Here is a 24,059-nt window from a genome sequence, read left to right as displayed (position 1 = left end):
GGGTAAGGATTCTTGTTACTGCACAGAAGAGTTTTCAGTAGAACACAGAAAAAACTTAAAAATTCTTTCTGGACATATATTCAGTGGCCACATTATTAGATACACCTGTACATCTTGTTAATGCAATTATCTAATCAGCGAATCATGTGGCAGCAACTCAATGCATAAATGCATGCAGACATGGTCAAGAAGTTTGGTTATTGTTCAGACCAAATATCAGAATGGGGAAGAAATGTGATCCAAGCGATGTTGACCACAGAATGATTGTTGGTGCCAGATGGGTATCTCAGAAATTGCTGATCTCCTGGGAATCTTACGCACGACAGTCTCTAGAGTTTACAAAGAATGGTGTGAAAAACAAAAACATGTAGTGAGCAGTAGTTCTGTGGGTGCAAACACATTATTAATGAGAAAGGTCAAAGGAGAATGGTCAGAGAGCATACAGGCAGTGGATAGAAAAGTGAGGAAGGCACCATGAGGATAATTTGGTTGGTTGTGGAAGAGCATTTCACAATTCCTTTTCCTGTCTGATGAAGTTACAATATAAAATATGTGATCCCATAAACTAGAACAGCTTCTGGAGTTGGTATCAGCATGTTTTGGATATGATTCTTGCTCCAGAGCATAATCCAGGGACTTCTACTAGTCACACTTTTGGTTGTTTGGGTTTAACTGAGATAGTCACTTGGTTGGAAAGCTACAATACTCTCCTGTGGTTCCACTGATATCCAGCATAACCACTGGAAGGTTGCCAGAATATTCCATGGAAACTGTTTAACAAAGATGTTAGTTAATGGTGGTTTTGTATTTTTGTAACAGCCAGTTCATTGTCAATGTGATCCAACTTGCTGAAGGGTACTTCTGGATTAATTGATAGGAACATTGTTGAGAGAGCCCAGGCAAACTATGTCCACAATGGTTCTGAGACCCAGAGCGATATGAGCATGGGACAGATTGGACCAAAGTTTTGCTTGCTCTAGCTTCTGAGTTACCATGCTGCCTACTCTGCACTTCCTATGAGGTCAGGACTGGGCACAAATTCTACCGTAGCCATCATAATACTAATCCAAAGAGTGTACAATCAACTACAAATGTTGATAATTTGAGAAAGCATTGCCATAGAAACTTTTACAGCAAAAAAAAAGTTAATTAAAGAAGGAAATTCGGTTGGAAGCGGGCAGAAAATGTTCTGATATTATTAATGTGTGCATTATTTACAGGAATTAAGACCTCTAATCTTCAGACGATTCAGAGTTACATTGCACACTGAAGACAACAGGTCACAGCCATCAAAAGATTCAGATCCATTAACATTTTTTTCATTTCTTTTCAAGATACTGAGGCAGTTTCAGGCTTTGAATGGAAATAAATCAATAACACAGGTTTCATCATCAGAAATCTCTCAGGCTGTTTCCAGTGGCAAACACTGTCGTGTAACTGTAACCCCTTTAATGGGACTCACCTCAGGGATGAAAGAGAAGATGATGGTTCCGCCACTCCAGTTTCATATTGACTCGGAAAAGATTTTCCCATCAGAGAAAACACCGGTATCATTATTGTGCTTACCTTCATCTTCACAAGAAGCAGAGACGCAGGAAAACAAAGACTCATTATTTCCACCATCAGAATGCAAAGCTCAAAATACAAACGTGACTCAAAATACATCCTTTATAGTGGGTGCTGATAATAGAAACCCACCTGTAAACCTAAGTACGCTGCCACCAACAGGCAAGCATAATTTCCATAATGAGCAGCAAACCATACTAACTGAGAGCCAGAGCACACGCTCTGAGGACACGACAGACAATAGACCCTCTCTGTTTACTGATATGGTTCTCGTGGGATATGAAGCATCTCGTCCATGTCTGGAGGCCTGTGTCAACCAAAGATTTTCAAGTGAAATGCAGAGTGTAACAGAACAGAACAAAATGTGCAGTAAAACAGAAGTGAATCTTCTGCACAGTAATCTTGGTCAGACTGACTCTGAATCTAACCAACCATCTGCATTCTCATTTCTTAATACACCTTCATGCAGTGGATGAGTTCTTGTGTCAATTTGGCTGTAAATTAAGGTTAAACTAATATTGCACTTTCCCTCACAAGGTACTTTAACTTTTGTTCCTGCTCGGACACACAGAACTTTGCCTTACCTGTTTGTCAAAGCCTTGGTTTCAGAATGCAGTATTTGTACACTTGGGTGACACAGAGCTATGAACACCATCAAGCAGAAAATTTGAGGACATTTGTTGCTCAAATTGAGGCCGATTTGAAGCCAAGTGATTAATTTTGTGCCTTCAAAATACTACAATGGAACATTTAAGTGTGACTATTGAATGTGGCAGTTTAACATTGTTTGTGAAAACATTTAATTGCATGTCATACATTCTTTTGCAGCATACTTGAACTCTTTATATCAATGAAACTGAAAAGTATTTATTATTTATGTAGTTTCATATCACAATAAAAGCATGCTCCAAAAGATCATGATAAATAAAAAGCACAAGAGCAGATTTCTTTTATCTAGTTGGGCTGCCAACTGTTATGATCAAGTATGAAATGAAATGGTTTGCAATTTTGAAGTTGGTTTCTGACAGCTGTCTGCCTATTCAGTTTGAGAAGGGATGGATTCATTGTATTGGAAGTGCAGCTGAAATATGTGTGTTTTGATGTATTGCAAGTTGTGGTAGCCTACTTCCTGCTTTATGGCAGCTGTAGATTACACTAGATATGTCACAATCAAAAATAAAACTATAAACATCTTAAAGAACTACATCCTGAAAAATAATTTTTAGATTTCATCTGTTCTTAAATTTGCTGAGTTCATTCTGACATTTTATTTGACACTAACACACCAGTGTGTTTCATAAGCTGATACAGTGTTGTTTATTGGTGATAAATAGCAACAAGTACACATTTAATTTCGTCATGTGTATCAAATCTGTTAATTTTCATGCGCAGTGTAATCCAAGGATACATTGGAATTAAGAATGAGGAAGATGTTTGAAGACAGGTTCTTAAACAATACAAATATTTTTTTTAAAACATTCTAATTTATCAGATTGATTTGTTTTGCTATTCCTTCCCCATTTTTTTCTGCATGTATCAATTACCTATACTGATCACTACCAGTTTTGTACAGACAATGTTTCTGCCATTATCCATTTGGTAAAAGGACATGTTATTATGCAGAGATTCCTGAATGATATAGTTTTTCTTACTGGAGTGGGGAAACATCAGCCTTGGGAATCAAAAATAATGTGGCTCAAAAACTAGAGCAACTGCCTTTATAGCCCAAGACCTGTGGATTTTGCCAGCACTTTCAATTGAGACAAGCCATGTTCAGCCATTTAAATGACTGTAAACCTTGGAAGTTCCCACATGATCTATCAAGTTCTTGGGACTCCAGTCATGTGGCCCAGTCTTCCTGAGAGTGCTTCATTTAAGTTTGAAGAAAGCACTTAGAGACTCTGCCAATGAATTATCTAAAGTGATGGTACTAATTTGCCATCATGTGTGATTCAACTTAAGAACATCTAGGACCTACATGATAAAGTTATCATTTATTGCTAATGGAACTGTTACCTGCCTCTACCAACTCCTCTGTTGGTTCCTTCCAAACATTTCTCTTTAGTATTTTTTTGCATTTCATTTTTAAGGCAATCTGCTTAGGATTTTAAAATATAGTAGATTCTAGTTAATTGGGCCAACTCTTAAAGAACAAAAAAAAAATCGGAAAAATAGGCAGGGTTCTCTTCATTTATTTGGGACACTCACTTAATTGGGATAGGAGACTGTTGGAAAAGTTTCTAACTAGTATGAGTCGTGTGCACTTGTGGCCATTAAACACTGCACCATGCTTAGAATGAAGAGTTTTTAAATAGCAAATCGTAAACATGAGAAAGTCTGCAGATGCTTGAAATCCAAAGCAACACACACAAAATGCTGGAGGTATTCAGCAGGTCAGGAATTAATCATAGGTGGTTGACATTTCAGGTCCTGAAGCAGGGTTTCAGCTGGAAATGTTGACCATCTATTCAATTCCATAGATGCCACCTGATCTACTAAGTACTTGCAGCATTTTGTGAGAGTTTTTAAATAACATCAGTTGTGTGTGATCAAAAATCAGCGATTTTTTTATCACATAGTTGATGTAAAATAAGCAGCAAGCCAGTTTGAATTGTTTTGCTCTCTGCAGTTTCAAGCGTTCAGGCTTGGAGATGCTAGACATGGCCAGGAATGAAAATGAAATGATTTCACTTCAAGTTAGGAACCATAAAGAATCTGAAGTATCGCAAATAATCTTAAATGTTCAAATCAAAAATGAAGGTTTGGAGGATGCAATCATCAAAAGATTAGTATTAGGACAATCTATTATCTAGATCATTGATTTCTCCACAATTTTTGTAAGATGAAAATTGTGTCTGTGCTGATTTTGTTCATCTACAGTCAATCCAAAGAACACTGGATAAATTCCTTCAATGATAACTATCAGGAACTACAATTTTATAGTACTGTGGAAGTATTGTTAGTGCTTTAATTTGTTCTATACTTGATTTGTTACTCAACTAAACAGTAGTTTGTCTTTTTTTAAAAATACATTTTTAACTATTTCCATGAAACTTGGGCTAATTAGGGAAGCTGCTTAATTGGGTCAAAATGTACTGGACCTGTTGTGTCCCAGTTAACCAGAATCCACTGTACATATCTACATTGGGATCATTTTGTTCTGCTTTTCCTTAAGAATAGAAAGAATGCTAATAGCATGAAGATTTTGTCTCACTTTTCACTGCAGCATGTTATTTGAACAGCTCATGGGGAAGAATGAGTTATTTTAATCTTATAAAAATTGTGGAGAAATCTATGATCTAAGAATACACCTTAAATCCAACAGCACCAGAGCACCTCTTACAGCATCAGCAAAATTTCTAAATCGGTGGTCTATATTGCCTCCATGCTGTTGCAATATCTGTCTTGTAGGTCAGCTGTGGCTCATTTATTAACACATACTCATGCTCAACAAAGTGAGGTTGAGTTAAAGTGGTACTTCACAAAATGCAAGTACAAAAAGCCAAGTTGACCATTGACTCTATAGTACTGAGGGAGTGGCTGCAGAAGTAGATGTAACTGATTTTGCTCGAGACATTTAAATCTATCTGTTTTCTAATATATACACTATAGACCTGATGATGGTGCCGCTAAGTGTGTGGATGTCTGTCCCTGCTGTTCTATCCATTATTTTATTCCCGCAACATCACTCAGATAGTTTGGTATTGCTACATTTTTTGTGGGGTATTGTAGATCCTCAGTTTGTGACTATTCTTCCAAATGTAAATACCATGGAACCACTAATGTGGACACAAGAAACAATGTATAAACAGAAGATCTTTTTAGGTGAACAGTATCACCTTCTTTCCTTACAACCATAGAATACAATAGCTAAGCGAAAAGCACTGTTCTAAAATCTATATTCACAGAGATGTATATCCAAGTTTATAGGTGAGAATACTTAAATTACAACACAAATTAATTTCCAAAATGTCTTCAGTAACATTTATATAATATTCATGCCCAACTTATACCTGGAATTCGATCTTATCAGACATCTCAGCTATCAAATCCATTACTTGGTTCTTTGGCCAACTATGAGAGAGCATAAGGCATCACAACATTAACCAATTTTGGTTTACTTTCTTCCTTTGAGCCCGAACCACACCTTTAGTTCATGACATGAATTAATTAGCCATTTCTCAGTGATAACACATTAAAGATCAATATAGCTAAAATTCTTCACCTTTCTCAATGTCCCAAATCTGAATGTATTTCAGATCAAATGCAAATACTACCATAAGACCACTTAAAATAAGAAGAATCAAATGAGCTATTAGACTAAAATAAAGCAACCATCACAATTTGTTATCAGCTGAACTAACTTTCCACAATGTATTGAACAAAGGCAATTTCAAAGGTAAACATATTAAAGAAGGGCCAATATCAAGAAACTGGCAGTGCTTTCAATAACTCTGAAATCAAAGACCAAGGCATCAAAAATTTAAGTAAAATAAATTTTATTTCAAAATTGTTGAAAGCAAGAAATGGACTTCTCTTAAAAAATGAAGTTTCTACAATAGGCTTTGCCAATACGAGATCTTGAATAGCCATGATTTTTGTTACAGCTTAAATGTCCAAAATAACTATTTTAAAATTTAAAACAACTCTAATCTGTGCAAATCCACTTACTTGTATGTTGCATGTATGAGGGTAAACAAAGACCGTCAAATTACACTTACTGGTTAAAATTAAGTCCTAAAATGGTTACTGAATGCAAGCCAAGTTAGATCAGTACTTTCTTATTTGCCAGGAACTGATGTCAAAAGTTGCAAACACCACATTTGAGGTACAGTGTTCTGTTTCCTTTCCATTGTGGCTCTCCACATATTGCTCTAATGAGATTTATTGATGACCTAACTAGCAATGTAACATCACTTTGTACATACTGCTTTATGAAAAAAATTATAACATTTTGGAAAAAATGTACTGGCTCTTCATTCTAAAACCTTGTCCATATTATCTTTTTACTTGCTGCCTCCCTAATGTGCATCACCTCAACGCACAGTGAAATGATTGTAGAGTATTGTAGATTGTAGAGCAAGCAGAAACCAAACCGACATACTTCAAATTATTATTTGCATTTTATCCTTGGCAAAGTGCAAATAAATCCTTCAGAAAGGATGTATTTCATCCTTCAAATTATTCGCTGTGATTGTAGATCTCAGTGAGATGCCTGTTGTAGTACTTTTCCAGATGATAAAGTCAACTGTGATAATCCAAGTTCTGCCATGAGAAGAAATTCTAACTAAAGCTAGTATCAATATAGTATTTTTTTCATCATCCAGAAGACCAATTTCTTACTTAACATCAACATATGTACTCATTTAAAATGTTCTCACTTTAAAATGTAGTCACTTGTTCCCAATTCAAATTGATCAGTGATTTATTGAAAAATGAGTGCAATTAAACTGTAGAGCCCATGAACACTGAAGAACAAACTGATGAATTTACTGACAGGTAAAAGTTATTTAAAACATTTTAAAGAGCAAGCTATCCAGAATCTTAATGTTATAATATTCTGAACTGTTCCAGGCTGAACCTGATCTTCAATACAGCGGCAAGTTAGTGTCAAAACTAACATTCACGTACTCTGGACTTCCACATCACTGTATTCTTGATTGTATTTCAAATGATCTTATTAAATTTTATTGAGCAAAAATGGTTACAATAATTTTGCAGTTTTCTTCTAAGGATAAATTTGGTAATTTTAGTCTTACAAATGAAATTTCAGATCTACAACAAATTTAAAAAAAAAATCCCTGACAAAAATCAAATTTGCAGTTCCATTCTAAATTAAGATTCAGGCTGGTACACCCTGAGGCTTTCATATAAAAACAGGAATGTCATTAAGTGTGTCATTGACTAATACTTCTGAAATGCTTTTATCCAAACAACAGTTAAATAACTTAAGATAACTATTTAATTTTATTTTCCTCTTGCCCTCAAGTTGTGACTCTCAATAGGTTGCCTCTCTTATACCAGCCAACCGTCAGCAGTTTTTGACCACTTTGCTGCGTGAACACATCTGCTATGGATAACCAGTAAAAAAAAAAGCCTTCGACTCTTTACAATCAAGATCAAATAGTAACAAAAACTAGGGAATCAAACCTCTAGACCAGTGGACTAATTTCTCAATTTTCTCACAGCCATCAATTTCATTTGCATGTTAAAGCTAAAAAATACTTCTCTGGGAATGGCTTATAACTGTAACCAAATTTAAAGACTTTAAGGGTACTTGTTCTGCTTTAATGCAGTTTAGGGTGTTTTCCAAATAGAATCTCAATAAAAGAATAATATAGCCATGGATTAAAAGAACCCATTTTGATTTTTTTTGTTATATAGGATTCCACATCAAATCACATGTACAAGCTTAAACAGGAAACTAAAAAATGTACTATATGCACTTTATGGGCTCTCAAAGATCTGTTTGTAAAATAATTTGCAATCCTAGTGCATTATACATTCGTTTTTAACACCTTCAATTTGGCTGTAAAGCAGATTCATTTTTTTTAAATACAATGGAAATACAAAACCATTTCTTTGACCAAGTTGAACTTACTGTGTATGAAATATAAACACCATCACATTATTTCTCATTATAAAACAACTACAAATTCTTGCAATATTATTGGGAAGACTTTGCTCAATTGTTGGCTAATTCTTCAGAGAATAGATTTACTGAGTCAGATTTGTGCCACACAGGGTAAATGAAGCAATCAAGGCTACAGTTGTGCTGTTATAGTCCCCACAATTTTGATATTATCTATGTCCAAGGGCATTTGAAGAGTGAAGAGATGATATTATTTTAAACCAAATGGAGCAAAAAGGAAAAAGATTGTGCAATTTCAATCATCTAAATACAAACATCCACTGCAAAAAAAATTACATTTACAGTCCCCGTCCTTCATTGAAGGCACACAGTCTCAGTCTGGTCACGTTTGATGTCCACGCTGATGCAAGCTATAGAAGTGTGCCTCTTTCAGGATCTGATTGATTTGCAAGTATGGACCTTGTGCAGACTGTTCAATGGAATCAGAAAATTGAAGCATAGTTGAGCTGTTGCCTGGCTTGGTCCAGTTTAAATTGGCTTCAGCCGGTAAGTGTCCATTCAGTCTGTCAGGACTGCTGACAATACTGCTGCTATCACTGCTTGAGGACTGCAGAGAGAGAAAGAGACTGAGTTAACTGGTAAGAACAAAAGCTACAACTGTAAGGTATAGCATACACAAAGGAACTTTTAACTTTTTTTTAGATTTGCTCATTCATATCTCTGCTTATCAAAACAACTGAATACAAATGTAACACTTTATTCAAATTGTGCTGTTAAAGACAAACCTAGTAACTACAGGTTGGTAAGTTTAATTGTGGGGAAGTTTGTAGAAACAATAATCAGAAAAGAAATGAGTAGATTCTTGAAGATGTGTGACTTTAAAGAATAATTAGCTTGGTCTTTGAAAAACAAAACATATCTTTTGGATGCTGTTTACTCAGATTTTCTTAATTTTTTTACTAAATTTACACACAAAAATGCTGGCTAAATTGAAGAGTCAGCAATGACCTGGAAAAGAAACATAAAGCAGAGAATCATGATTAAAAGTCATTTTCCAGGAGGAGGACAAAGGGTATGGTACTGAGTTCTGGTCTATGAAGAGGCAGCAGTCGGGGCTGAATCACCTTCTGTGTTGTAACAACTCTAAGCTATGTCTATTGTTAATAAATAGAAATGACTTTTCCTTCTGTTTAGCATCTGCATCGAGCTTTCGTATTTTTTAAAACAGTTGCATGTACGTTCACTCAAAGAAATGCAATCAGTCAACATTTGTAACATTTCATATTGCTGCATAAATACAAACTTCACAGTACAGTGCATATATTCAGGCCCAAGAAATGGTTCAACATTAAGAAATTAAATACTCATTCCAAGTTGGATAAGCAATTATCAGAATCAAAAAATATTAATCTCACCAGTTAAATGTTTAACTAAATGAATCCTAATAAGTGAAATGACACTGGAACAAGCAATGTGTTAAACAAATTAGGAAAATCAGTGTAGGGTAGCTTGTACTAAAGGAGATGTCTGGTAAAACTTCTGTGACAATGTTCTGCACACAGATGAGACAAAAGTTGAACTTTTTGGCAGAAATGCACACTGCTATGTTTGGAGGAAAATAGGCACTGCACACCAACACCAAAACCTCAACCCAACTGTGAAGCATGGTGAAAGGAGCATTTTAGTTTGGGGCTGTTTTGCTGCCTCAGGGAAAATAGACAACGCAATCGTTGACGGAACAACTAACTAAAAATTGTATCAAGACACCTTACAGGAGAATGTCAGGGTAGCAGTCCGTTATCTGAAGCTTAATAGAAGATGGATGATGCAACAAGAAAATGATCCAAAGTACAAGAGTAAATCAACAACAGATTGGTTTAAAAAGAAGAAAATTCATATTTTGGAATGGCCAAGTCAGAGTCCAGATCTTAACCCAGTTGAGATGTTGTGGCATGACCTGAAGAGGGCTGTTCATGCAAGGTATCCCAGAAATATTGATTAACTGGAAGTTTTGTATAGAGGAATGGTCTAAAATTCCTCCTCACCATTGTGCACGTCTAATCAGCAGGTACAGGGAATGTTTTGTGCTAAAGAAGATTCTACCAATTCTTAAAATACAATAGTTCACATACTTTTTCCAGCCTGGACGGTGAATGACTAAGCAATGTGTTCAATAAAGACATGTAAAGTACAATTATTTGTGTGTTAGCTTAGGCAGATTGTGTTTGACTATTATTATGACTCAGATGAAGATCAGACCACATTTTATGAGTAACTAATGTAGTAAAACAGGTAATTGCAAAGGGTTTATAAACGTTTTCCTGCAACCGTACATTATTGCACACTCAGAAATCCTAACCCTTCTTCCCCTGGACTCAATTTCTGTGTCAGCACCATAAAGGATGCAACACACACAAAATGCCGGTGGAACGCAGCAGGCCAGGCAGCATCTATAGGGAGAAGCACTGTCGACGTTTCGGGCCGAGACCCTTCGTCAGGACTAACTGAAAGGAAAGATAGTAAGAGATTTGAAAGTAGGAGGGAGAGAGGAAAATGCGAAATGATAGGAGAAGACCGGAGGGGATGGGGTGAAGCTGAAAGCCGGAAAGGTGATTGGCAAAAGGGATACAGATCTGGAGAAGGGAAAGGATCATGGGACGGGAGGCCTAGGGAGAAAGAAAGGGGAAGGGGAGCACCAGAGGGAGACAGAGAACAGGCAGAGTGATGGGCAGAAAGAGAGAGAGAAAAAAGGAGGAGGGGGGAGAAAAGCTAAATATGTCAGGAATGGGTTAAGAAGGGGAGGAGGGGCATTAATGGAAGTTAGAGAAGTCAATGTTCATGCCATCAGGTTGGAGGCTACCCAGCCGGTATATAAGGTGTTGTTCCTCCAACCTGAGTGTGGTTTCATTTTGAAAGTAGAGGAGGCCATGGATAGACATATCAGAATGGGAATGGGACGTGGAATTAAAATGTATGGCCACTGGGAGATCCTGCTTTCTCTGGCAGACTGAGTGTAGGTGTTCAGCGGAACGGTCTCCCAGTCTGCGTCGGGTCTCACCAATATATAAAAGGCCACACCGGGAGCACCGGATGCAGTATACCACACCAGCTGACTCACAGGTGAAGTGTCGCCTCACCTGGAAGGACTGTCTGGGGCCCTGAATGGTGGTGAGGGAGGAAGTGTAAGGGCAGGTGTAGCACTTGTTCCGCTTGCAAGAATAAGTGCCAGGAGGGAGATCAGTGGGAAGGGATGGGGGGGATGAATGGACAAGGGAGTCGCGTAGGGAGTGATCCCTGCGGAAAGCAGAAGGGGGGGGGGGAGGGAAAGATGTGCTTGGTAGTGGGATCCCGTTGGAGGTGGCAGAAGTTACGGAGAATTATATGTTGGATCCAGAGGCTGGTGGGATGGTAGGTGAGGACAAGGGGGACCTTATCCTGAGCGGGGTGGTGGGCAGATGGGGTGAGGGCAGATGTGCGGGAAATGGGAGAGATGTGTTTGAGAGCAGAGTTGATCGTGGAAGAAGGGAAGCCCCTTCGTTTAAAAAAGACATCTCCTTCGTCCTGGTATGAAAAGCCTCATCCTGAGAGCAGATGCGGCGAAGACGTAGTAATTGCGAGAAGGGGATATCATTTTTGCAAGAGACACGGTGGGAAGAGGAATAGTCCAGGTAGCTGTGAGAGTCTGTAGGCTTATAGTAGATATCAGTAGATAAGCTGTCTCCAGAGATGGAGACAGAAAGATCAAGAAAGGGGAGGGAGGTGTCAGAAATGGACCAGGTAAATTTGAGGGCAAGGTGAAAGTTGGAGGCAAAGTTAATGAAATCAACAAGCTCAGCATGCGTGCAGGAGGCAGCACCAATGCAGTCGTCGATGTAGCGAGGGAAACGAGGGGGACGGATGCCTGTATAGGCTTGGAACATGGACTGTTCCACAAAGCCAACAAAAATGCAGGCATAACAGGGACCCATGCGGGTGCCCATGGCTACACCTTTGGCTTGGAGGAAGTGGGAGGAGCCAAAGGAGAAATTATTGGGAGTAAGAACTAATTCCACTAGACAGAGGAGAGTGGTGGTAGAGGGGAATTGGCCAGGTTTGGAATTCAAAAAGAAGCGGAGAGCTTTGAGACCTTCCTGGTGGGGGATGGAGGTATATAGGGACTGAATGTCCATAGTGAAAATAAGGCGGTGGGGGCCAGGGAACTTAAAATCATTGAAAAAATTCAAAGCCTGAGAAGTGTCACAAACATAGGTGGGAAGGGATTGAACAAGGTGGGATAAAACAGTGTCAAGGTATGCAGAAATGACTTCAGTGAGGCAGGAGCAAGCTGAGACAATGGGTCTACCTGGACAGGCAGGTTTGTGGATCTTGGGTAGGAGGTAGAAACGGGAAGTGCGGGGTGTGGGAACTATGAGGTTGGCGGCAGTGGATGGGAGATCCCCAGAGCTGATAAGGTTGGTGATGGTATAGGAGACAGTGGCCTGGTGCTCCTTAGTGGGGCCATGATCAAGGGGTAAATAAGAGGAGGTATCAGAGAGTTGTCACTGTGCCTCAGCCAGGTAGAGGTCAGTATGCTAGACCTCAACAGCAACCCCCTTATTAGCGGGTTCTATAGCAAGGTTGGGATTGGTGCGGAGGGAGCGGAGAGCAGAGCGTTCGGAAGGAGTGTTGGAATTGGAATTGGAATTAGAACTTCTTACCCCATCCCTGATATATTTAGCTTCCCCCCCTCCTTTTTTCTCTGTTTTTTCTCTCTTTCTGCCCATCACTCTGTTCTCCATCTCCCTCTGGTGCTCCCCTCCTCCTTTCTTTCTCCCTAGGCCTCCCGTCCCATGATCCTTTCCCTTCTCTAGCTCTGTATCCCTTTTGCCAATCACCTTTCCAGCTCTCAGCTTCACCACACCCCCTCCGGTCTTCTCCTATCATTTCGCATTTTCCCCTCCTACTTTCAAATCTCTTACTATCTTTCCTTTCAGTTAGTCCTGACAAAGGGTCTCGGCCCGAAACGTTGATAGCGCTTCTCCCTATAGATGCTGCCTGACCTGCTGCATTCCACCAGAATTTTTTGTGTGTTGCTTGAATTTCCAGCTCTGCATATTTCCTTGTGTTTGCCATAAAGGATGCTGTCATTTCCCATAGTTTGGAGGTACCATACATTGAAGAGTTTCTCCATTTGTCCCGTAGTTTAGTAACACTCCACTGAGAAGCATTTTGGAAGCAAGGTACAGCATCACACTAGGGAGGATTGAATGCTGGGACTATGACACAGTCTTACTTAACACCAGCTCAAATTCAGAAACAATGGCAGTTATATACAGCACCACTCGGAACTTACGTCACTGTTTTCTCACAATTATCGTATGAGAAATTTAAGTGAAGGTATCCATTCCACCTCCCAATGCCACCACTTTTTCCCTTAGTCTAAGGCAACTCCTGAGCTCATTGTTATTGTAATTAATACTTTTTACCTACACTTTCGTCAAAATAAACAAGATATACAAGATGTGTCATACCAAAGAATATTTTTGAGGAAGGTTAATAAAGCCATCTCTAATTTATAAAACAAAAGTAAAAGAATAAATGAGATACTGACAAGTTTAGAAAGTAACTCTCTGCAGAGGATGTAAAATCCACATTTCTGGTGAGAAATCCTGTGGATCTCTATATTTTTGCTCTCCTCTTCCTTTTCCCAAATGGTGATAATTCATACCAGAATATGTTAACCTGGTCATTGGTACATCAGTTGATGAAAAGCATTGTTCTATGGTTACATAATACAACAACTTTGCAGTTAATATCTAACCTCGCAATCCCAGCTGTCTCTTGGTAGATCCTGCAACAAATTATTGTTGCTGAGACGTTTTGGTGGTGGGACAGGCTGGCTTTCCTCATCCTTACAGCTCCGTCTTCGCTTCCTGAAATATGGAAGGACAAGATTGCGTGGAGAGAAAAAAAAAAGGAAGTTATACCAGGAGCAAAATCTTCCAACCAGAGGTACTTGAATGATAGACAACTAAGATTATAAAGCTACATGTAATGACTTTAGGGCCAAGGATAGCAAATTATCCAGAACTTTGAATAGAAGTTATCTATGCATGAAAATCCAGTGTAGTGTCACACAAAACCACAATCCTCGGATCCTAGTCATTCAATCTTGTGCCGGGTATCTGCTGGGGTTATTTTGGAGAAGCAGTAAGGGGAATTGTGTTACGACATAGCAACAATTGCTTCCGTCTACACCACCCCATCTTACTTTGAATTCAACCAACAAGTCGTAGGACATCAGCCACATCTCATTCCTATCTCACTCAGTATCACTCATTTTCAGTATCTAAATTGGCTACTAGACAAATCCCACAAAGATTTGGCGAATAAAAATTATTGGAGTAGCAACAATTCAACACATTTACAAACAATTTTGATAATGGTGTAGGTCCTACACTGTAGGGCATGAATCAAAGTTTATCCATGACAAAGATACAACAGCATTGTGAGCTATGTAGTTGAAAGGATTAAAAAGATATTTACATATTAAATTAATAGGCAAAATTGTTGAAAATGAACTTCAATTTAGGCAAAGGTCACTAACTTTGAGGTTAAAAAAACGTTTTAAAAAAGTTGTAAAGTTTTAAGTAGGGATGACCTGGAAATATCTGAAGATCAAGTACCTCTGCCTGATGGTAAGTCTTCAAAGAGATTGCGGCATGGACGAGACAGATCTTTGACAATGCCAAAGTCCCTGTGTATGTAACTCCTGATAAATATCTCGGATGGGTGGAAGAGAGGCCCCAGTAATCCTCTTAGCAGTTCTCGCAATCCTTTCTAGGGTCAGATGCCTCGCAATTTCAATATCAAATGGTGATGCAGCTGGTCAGGACACTTTCAATTCCTGATAAAATTGGTTAGGATGGGGGGAGGGGGGTTGGTGGGAAGGGAGAGACTTGTTTGCCTCAATCTTCACTGTGTATCCAATTAGCAGCTTTCCCTGGATTCCATGCAATCTAAACTTCCAGAACCTCATCAAAGTCCATAAAAATCACATCTACCATCCTATCCTCATCAACCTTCTTGGTCACATTACTAAGAAAACTCAATCAGGTCTGTAACACAAGATCTATGCATAAAGTCATGCTGACTATCCTAATTAACATCTGCCTTTCCATATATACGCATATCTTATCCTCAAAATCCGCTCTGGTAATTCACCTACCACAAATGGTATATTTACCAGTCTATAGTTCCCAGGCCTTACTTTGCTGATCTTCTTCAATAAAGGCACCCTCCAGTTTACCAGTATCTCACCCATGGCTAATAAACATTTAAGCCAGGGCTCCTGCAATTTCTTCTCTCGGCTCCCAGTGTTTTTGGAAATACGTGGTCAGGGCCTGGAGATTTGTCTACCGTCATACTTTTTACAACATCTAGCACCTCCTTTATTGTAAGACAGTCTATCCTGAGACCTCCACACTTACATTCTCTAGTTCCAAAGTCCTTGTCTTTCTCCTCAGTAAAAACAGAGGAGAAAATCATTAAGGACTTGCCCATCTCCTTTTGGTTCCACACAAAGATGTCTGTTTTGGTATCTGAGGGGCTCTTTTCTCCCTCTAGTTACTCCTTTTCCCTTACATACTAGTGTATAGTTGTATAGCTATAATGCTACAATGAGACTTCACAATTTAAAAAAATGATGGCAATATGGTTGCTGCTGGTGAAACATTCGACAGCAATTGGGGAATTTATTCAATTAATTATGCAATTTGAAATAAAAGTATCAGACACTGTGGTCATTAAATTATTGACCTCTTAGGAAATCTCATCGAGTTCATTGTGAAATCTATAATCCTTATCCAGTGTAGCTAATAATGTACTTCCTGGTGAAACATGCCCTAATTAATATGAAGGAATTTGTTCTGTTGCCCTTCTCTAGCCATTTTACTATGCTCTGGTTAGATTTTATCAGCACAATCACTCAAATGTCTAGACTCAGTAGTATTCTCACTCTCTAGGGGTTTGAGCACATAATTCTAACTCACACCCTAGCAGGTGAAAGAATGCTACACAGCTGCTTTCAGATGTTAAAGTAAGACCTGACTAGTGGTTATAAGCCTCCACTATTAAATGCAGGAGAGATTGTTTTTAACTAGTATTGTGGCCACTGACACCTCCATCAAAATGTATTACTTTCAATGTATGCAAAGTCAATGCTACATTTTGTACAGCAGATCAGATTTTGCTGACGGCTAGCCAGTGGTTTTGTGGGAAAAAAACCCAGCAAGTTGTGATGAACACATACATCATGGTCACTTATTCCTCTGCACGCCAGACAAAAATATGGAATGCAATGGAGGCGAGATGCAGCTGCCTGTTGCTGGACTTGCCACCTTGTCCGGGGATGTTCAGTAAATTGATGAGCTGAAACGCAACATTCACTCGAATGGAATTGCTGACTTTCCATTATCAGTGGTTTTCTTTTTAAATTTATTGTGGTTTTAATATGTTCATTTATACTGTTTAACTGCTGACAATCTTTTGAGACATTTGGAAAGGCATTTTGACAACTTGATCCATGGCTGGGGCCCGTGTTTCCACCACCTCCAGCCTGTTGCCCCTGCAGTGCTCTGCCTCGAGAAACAGCTTCAGCAGCAGCAAAGCTGGCAGAATGCTAAAGATCATGCTGGCACATAAAATAAATGCAAGAGACTTCTTGAAAAGATAAACATGAGGCATGGGTCATATTTAACATGATCCAATCTATTATGAGCATACAAATTAGGAGTTAAGACAGTCTGCACTTTGATCTTGCTTTGCTATCTAATTTATATTATAGCTCATTTGCTTGTCATTTCAACCTGTCTAATCTTTGAGATTTCTCACCCCCTCTTCATGCCTTGCTAATCAAGAACCTATTAACCATCCCTCAAAATATTCAAGGGCTTGACTTCCACTACCCTTTGAAGTGTTCAAAAATTCACCTAATCTCTGCATCCATCTTAAATAGGTTACATCTTTTTTAAAAAAAAACAATGACCCCTAGGTCTACAGGATAGACAACTGCTGTACCTCTTCTGTAAAGTGTTTTAGAAAGTTCCTAAGTAGCAAAAAATGGAAGTCAGTCTACTGTTATCTTGCATCCCCAGAATGTTTTATCCATAATTGATCTAATGACTTAGCAATTTTTCTCAGTGGAACAAGTGAGTATTTTGCTTAGCTATGTGGAAAGTACAGCATGTATCTAAGATGTAAAGTTGACTCTGGTTAGCTAACATATTTAAAATGACCATTTTCTTCTGTTTTTCCAACCACAGTTTGAATCTGCACTAACATCAGAAAATTTAAGTGTACGTAATTAGAACAATAATGCTCTCAATTAATGTTTTCATCAAATGCAGTCAGTTTAATCAATTCTGCCCATTCTAAGCGCAATAAGTTGATGGAACTTCTGAGACGATATTGTATTTTGAAAATGATTTTAACAAAACACAGCAGCCCAAATCCTAATTTAGCAAGCACTTTTGCAATGCTCTTATTACATCCAACTTCAACATTGTTATATCACTAATTTAATAAGAGGTGTCTTCAGTGTTGGAATTAGATACTAGCAAAACCACTATATCCAAGTAAAATCGCTGTATTGGGATGGTAAATTACAAGCTTGGTCATGGCGATGATTTTTATTTTACAGTTTTTATTAACCATCTTCTTTGGTTACTGTCAGATCCCAAAATTACATTCTCTTGAGCAGGATTGTAGGCATATATGAGATTAAAAGTGCAATGATAAAGCTACAGTTGGATCACATAGGATGACGATAGGCAGCTTTTCTTCAGAGAAATATTAATGAAATTCTGCAAGATGCAGAAAATTGTGAACTCAGTCGGCTCCATCATGGACCTCCGTAGTTTCCAGGACATCTTCAAGAAAAAAAATGCCTCAAAAAGGCCATCCATCATCAAGGACTCCCATCACCCAAGGCATGCCTTCTCATTGTTAACATTAGTAAGGTGGTACAGGAGCCTGAAGACACACACTCAACAATTCAGGAGCAACTTCTTCCCCTATACTATCAGATTTCGAAATGGATATTGAACCCATGAACACTTGCTCACTACTTCTTTCCCCACTACTTATTTAACATATATATTTACTGTAATTCAGTTTTTATTATGTATTGCAATGCAGTGGTGCCGCATAACAAATTTCACAGCAAATGCCAGTGATATAAACTTGATTTTGATGAATGATGATGTCCTCTACACCCCACCTCAAAGCCCACTACATGAAGATACTGTTGAGGCTCCCCATGACTCAGCAATTTAATTAGTAAAAGCCATTAAGGAAGTTTTATACTTGTTTTGCATGGTAAACAAATAAATGAAAGGTTATGGAACTAGTTCTAGAATTAGGAGAAAAATATAGATAGGTCATAATATAACTGGATGACAACAGGATCAAAGAACTGAAGAGTCTATTCACATGTTGCTTAATACAGAAGATATGAAAGCTCTGTAAGGAAGACAATGTGGGAAGTCTTGTGATGCATGGTCACACAATGTTTACAAATTCTCAGATCAATAGACATAAATGCATCTCAGAATGTATCAATGAACGTGCATTTTCCATTCAATGATTTACCCTACAATAACCTCTGGATCAGTAATCTTTCCAGTTGCGTCTGACAGCCCCACATTTTTCTGTCTGGTACAGCATCAAGGTTGAACTGTGCTCTACATCTGCCACAGATCAATTGGACCCCATCACTAGTCATTTAGAAGCTGATTGTTCCCTTAAAGCTATACAATGGAGGTTTGACTGCCAATGTATTTTATCCTGGATGTACGGAGACAATAACACTTATACATTATAGCAAAATTGCCTTTTAAGGAATCATCTGAAATGTACCATGGTACAATGTCTGCTTAATGGCCTACACTGTATAGCAAAGCTTTCAAGAATATGAAGGCCCTTAGACTTGAAATGTTAGTCCACCCTCTTTGCATGTGCTGACTGACCTGAAGAATAGTTCCAGCATTTTCTTTTATTTCAGGTTTTCAGCATCCACTGCTTTTTGATTCTCACTTCAGATTGAAAGGCAGCCAGTTCCGAGAATGAGTTCATTATCTCTGTGCCACCCACTTATCCTCCCAAATAAGAGGACTAATTCAGAGATTTAGTACTCTTAATACATTAGAACACATTTTCCTGCCATGACATGACAATTTAATTGGTACAGCCATTACAGAAAATTTATACTTTTTAACATGACTCTTTACTTGTTTGCTTAACAAGCAACAAGGGACTGCAAGACCTCGATCACAGATAAAGCCCTCCTCACCACTGAGCACATCTACACAGAGCGTTGTCACAGGAAAGCAGCATCAGTCCCACCACCCAAGTCATGCTATCTTCTCACTGTTGCCATCAGGAAGAAGGTACAGGAGTCTCAGGACTCACACCACTAAGTTCAGGAACAGTTATTATCCCTCAACCACCAGGCTCTTAAACCAGAGGGGATAACTTCACTTGCCTCATCACTGAACTGTTCCCACAACCTAAAGATTTATTTTCAAATACTCTTCATCTCATGTTGTCGATTTTATTGCCTATTTCTTTAATAATATTAATAACCTTTTTTTGTACATTGGTTGTCTGCCCTGTTGGTGCAGTCTTTCATTGATTCTATTATGGTTATTGGATTTATTGAGCATGCCTGCAAGAAAATGAATCTCAGGACTGTATATGGTGACAAATATGTACTTTGACAATAAATTTACTTTGAACTTTTTGAAGCAAAAGAAAAGGAATAGCAAGTTGTCAGAGAGCAGTGCCTCTGTGAGGTAATCTCAGAACACTTATTCATTACCTTCATCATCATTCTACTCTTAAATCTAGATTCATGTCACTAAGAATTACCATTTTGCACTTTTCTAAACTTGCACAACCTCAACGCATTATTGTATTGAACTGATCTGTTTGAATGGTGTGCAAGACAAGCTCGTCCCTGTATCCCAGTACATGAGACAATAATAAACCAATTCACCAAATATTTGTGTTTTGGTAACTTAGTTCCGGGGGGGGGGGAGGAGAGTGGCTTTCTAGTGAAGAATTACTCAGCCATCAATGCTCAATACTTATGAGATAATATAACAAACTTATGCAATATAAAGGCAGATCTTGTCGGAAAATTATTTAGTGATAGGTATGACAAGTTTGTATTTAAAATGTAAAAAAAAGCTCACCAACTGATAATATATTTGCTCTGACTGAGCCTAATGCCAAGCATAATGCAAAAAAACTAAGGTGGTTAAACAAAGATAATCTTGGCATTATAAATTTCAACGCACATGCTAAATTTAGAGGTGTTTCAAGTTAGCTGTGGATCAGTTGGTAAAATGAACATAAGGTTGAGTGTTAAATGCTTTTGCAGTCCCTTGAGCACAAATAGACATGGTTACATACAAGTTCTGTGTAAGGACAGTGACCCTTTTAGAGATGCCTTTTTTGGATGAGATGTCAAAGTGAGACTTCGCTTGTTTTTCAAAGGTGGCAAAATATCCCATGGGAGTACTTTGAAAACTAAGGGAGCTGTGCCCAACGTTTATCCCTACTCAACAGCACCTTAACAGTTTAACTGGTTTCCAGAAAATGGTTATGCAGGAGCTTGGTACGTACAAACTGCTGTTAATCCAGATTAAACATCAGAATACCAAATACACCATTTCACATTGCCAAGATTAACAGTTGCTCAAGTTTACCATCAGTGGGAAATTACTCAACCCTTACTGTATGGGAGAGACTGCAAAGCACCAAGGTAACAAATTGCCTAGAAGATAAAAAGCAAACTGAATATTATATACCACCAAGATATCATGGATTTGCCAATGAACTATGAAAATGTTGAAAAAGTGTTAATACAGAATTTTCCTCTTCACGGCTTTAATTCAGCTAACTTGCACATTCGATCACTCTTATTTATTTAAAGGGAAACCACTGGATAAAGTCATTCATTCACTCTAGCCAACAACAAAAAACAATGAACTACTGATAATATACTGTAAATGCAGGGGGAAATCCTTGGCAATGTGGCTGTGAACCTGCTCATTTAAAAAATTACACGATTTAAAAGCTCAACTGAAGAGTCACTTATACCAACCCAAACAGTCGAAGCAACTGTACCCATGCAGGTTAATCAAACCAAAATTTACGAATTGCCACCCTATTTGGGATATCAAGGGAAAACAAAACCCTGGACAATCAGACTGTGCCATGAAAGGTGACTGACTCTGATCCCTTATTCCAGGCCAACCCACTCCAAAATCCCACATGGCCCAGCAGGCGAGCGCTGGAACAGACCAGCGCAGATCCTCCTTCAGTGAAACGCCTGAATACATGTATTTCCACACAAGCTACACTGCCGCCTACGCTACTGGGCCTCGACACAACGACTGCCACTCGCACACAGCCCCCTGTCGCTTTCTAACCGGAGATGCCCCGGATCCGAGGAGCCCCCGTTCCATCTCGAGCTCATCTGACCGTCAATGCCCCACCAGATCGCCTCCCAAGGCACAGCAGGCCCCGGGCAACCACCCCAGCCCTTCTCCTTCACCCCCTCAGCCGAGTGACATGCCCCGAATCGGGCTCGGCCCCTGACAGCCCACTGCCGCTTCCCCACGGCCCAGCTGGCCCCACAGCCGCACGGCGAGGCGGCAGAGCGGCGGAGCCGGTACTCACCTGCCGTCTGATAACATCTAACCACGGCTGCTGCTCGCTGCGTCTGCGCTGCCCTCGGGCCTGAGGGGGCGGGGCGGAGGCGCGCGTCTGAGAGGCGGGGCCGCGCCTCAGACGCGTTCATAGTGACGTGTTCGCCGTCCCGCCACTGCGCACGCGCATCCCTCAGCTGGGCGGCGTTCCTGCGAGGAGAGTGTGGTGCTCCGTCCTGCTCTTCACTGACTCATTTACTCGGGATCCCTCCCTAAAAGTCATTCCACAAAACGGGATTGGGAATAATGTGCACTTAGGCTGGCTAGACCTGCTCCGCCTTCGACACAGATACTGCTGTTACCTCTAAGGTTTTAACAGCTGGATGGGCTGCTGGCGCCGTTACTCAAGCAGACTACTCAGCTACTTTGCAACAATAAAAAAAGAACATCTTATATTTAAAGTGCACAATTGCAGTGATTGTTAAAAGTGAAATTGAAAATAAGCTTTCAAGCGCCACCACGCGACTGGAAAAAAAAAGAGGAGATGCCTATCACCCAGTGGAATGAATTGAAAACAGTAGATGTTTGTAAATTTTGGACGATAGTTGCCCTGGCAAAGTGGGTCCTCCCACCATACAGGAATACCTCGTTAGCTCAAAAACAAAAAATAGGGCAGACGTTGGATATAAGATTTAAAAACTGCTGGAGGGGTATCTGCTGAAAGAAGTGGAACCCGATGATCATTGAAACAAAACTTTATTAATCTCTCCTCAGAGGCTGCCTTATCTGCCAAGTATTTGCCACGTTTTCATTTGATTATGGACTCCACCCAGTTTCTTGATTTGAAAGCCTGTATTTGCTCTAGAATGATGCACAAATTATTGAGAATATATAATGGGCCAGGCAGCGTATTTTGCTTTTGAATTATTTCTAAAATGAATGGATTATGTTTTGGATTATTTTAAATACCTACTTTGATAAAAGATGTACTTTGATTTCTACCCATTGTTTATCTTGTGTCAATTTTGACCTTCAAAGTTAAATATTAATTTTATTTTCACACGTACATATAGTGATGCATCATTTGCATTAATGACCAATACAAAGATGTACTGGGCGCACAAGTGTTACCAAGCTTCCAGGTGGCAACATAGCATGCCCACAACTTACAAAACCTAACCAGTATGTCTCTTGGAATGTGGGAGGAACCAGAGAACGTGGGAGATACCAACTCAGTAATGGGGAGAATGTAGACACTCCTTACAGACCGTGCCAGGAATTGAACCTTGACCTTTCAATTGCTGGTGCTGTAAAGCATTATGCTAACCACTATGCAAGTGTGCTGCTATTTTAGAATCTTATGATTACCACTGATATGAGACACCCAGAATCAACTTAAACCAAATTAACAAAATATTTGATTATTAATCAAGCATTTGTATCCAGCTCTTGTACTCTTGCCTAGATCCAAAATACATTTTTAAGCACTTTGTCAACTTGGCATGCCACCCTAAATCAAACATTCACCTATGCCTTGAAATACATCTTTTACTTCCTTTCAGAACTGTGCTCCCAAGTTTTCATTCTTTTATTTCAGTCTTCCTTATAAAACATAATGCCACACTCTTCAGTATTAAATCTGGCAGAGGGAAATGTATTTAGTGATCTTCCTATTTTTGCTCCACTTAATTTAATCCTTTTTGTACAGTGAATGTTTAATCTGTGGAATTCCTTATTCCAGCAGCTTTTTAGCAAATATCTAAATGACAATAACACAAAAGAGACAAATCTTTCCAATCCTCTGACTTTGTTCTTCACTTATTAGCTGCATCCTATTTTGGTACCACCTATACCTAATAAAGTGGCCATTGAGTGCATGTTTGTGGTCTTCTGCTGCTGTAACCCATCCACTTCAAGGTTCAATGTGTGGCACATTCAGAGATGCTGTTCTGCACACAGCTGTTGTAACACGTGGTTATTTAAGTTAACTGCATCTTCCTGTCAGCTTGAGCTAGTCTGGCCATTCTCTGCTGACCTCTCTTGGCAATTGTGCCCACAGAACTGCCGTTCACTGGATTTTAATTTTTCTATTTTTTGCACCATTCTCTGTAAACTCTAGAGACTGTTGTGCATGAAATTCTGAGAAGATCAGCTATTTCTGAGCTACTCAAACCATCCCGTATGGTACCATCATTTCACAGTCAAAA

The 24,059-nt window shown here is 39.1% G+C and overlaps 2 protein-coding genes across 3 annotated transcripts in view; one reads left to right on the top strand and one right to left on the bottom strand.

Annotated features, from left to right (window-relative positions):
• tepsin (TEPSIN adaptor related protein complex 4 accessory protein) overlaps window positions 1–7,351 on the top strand; it is a 39,762-nt gene extending 32,411 nt beyond the window's left edge. For both annotated transcript variants that reach the window (XM_073026123.1, XM_073026121.1), the window contains exon 13: window positions 1,335–7,351. In XM_073026123.1, coding sequence (XP_072882224.1) covers window positions 1,335–2,042 — 708 coding nt within the window. In that variant the 3' untranslated portion in view covers window positions 2,043–7,351. The remainder of the gene's footprint in view (window positions 1–1,334) is intronic.
• LOC140714673 (protein VCF1) lies at window positions 6,049–22,011 on the bottom strand. The gene is made up of 3 exons (XM_073026124.1): window positions 21,884–22,011; window positions 13,959–14,070; window positions 6,049–8,765 (listed from the first exon to the last, which is right to left on the bottom strand). Exons 1-3 carry the CDS (start codon window positions 21,898–21,900, stop codon window positions 8,541–8,543), a joined length of 354 nt encoding a protein of 117 aa, XP_072882225.1. The 5' UTR covers window positions 21,901–22,011; the 3' UTR covers window positions 6,049–8,540.
• Between the last annotated feature and the right edge of the window lie 2,048 nt (window positions 22,012–24,059).

Source organism: Hemitrygon akajei, chromosome 22 (assembly GCF_048418815.1).
Source record: "Hemitrygon akajei chromosome 22, sHemAka1.3, whole genome shotgun sequence".
In the NCBI taxonomy this organism is placed as follows: domain Eukaryota; kingdom Metazoa; phylum Chordata; class Chondrichthyes; order Myliobatiformes; family Dasyatidae; genus Hemitrygon; species Hemitrygon akajei.
This window is presented reverse-complemented; position numbering and strand designations above follow the sequence as displayed.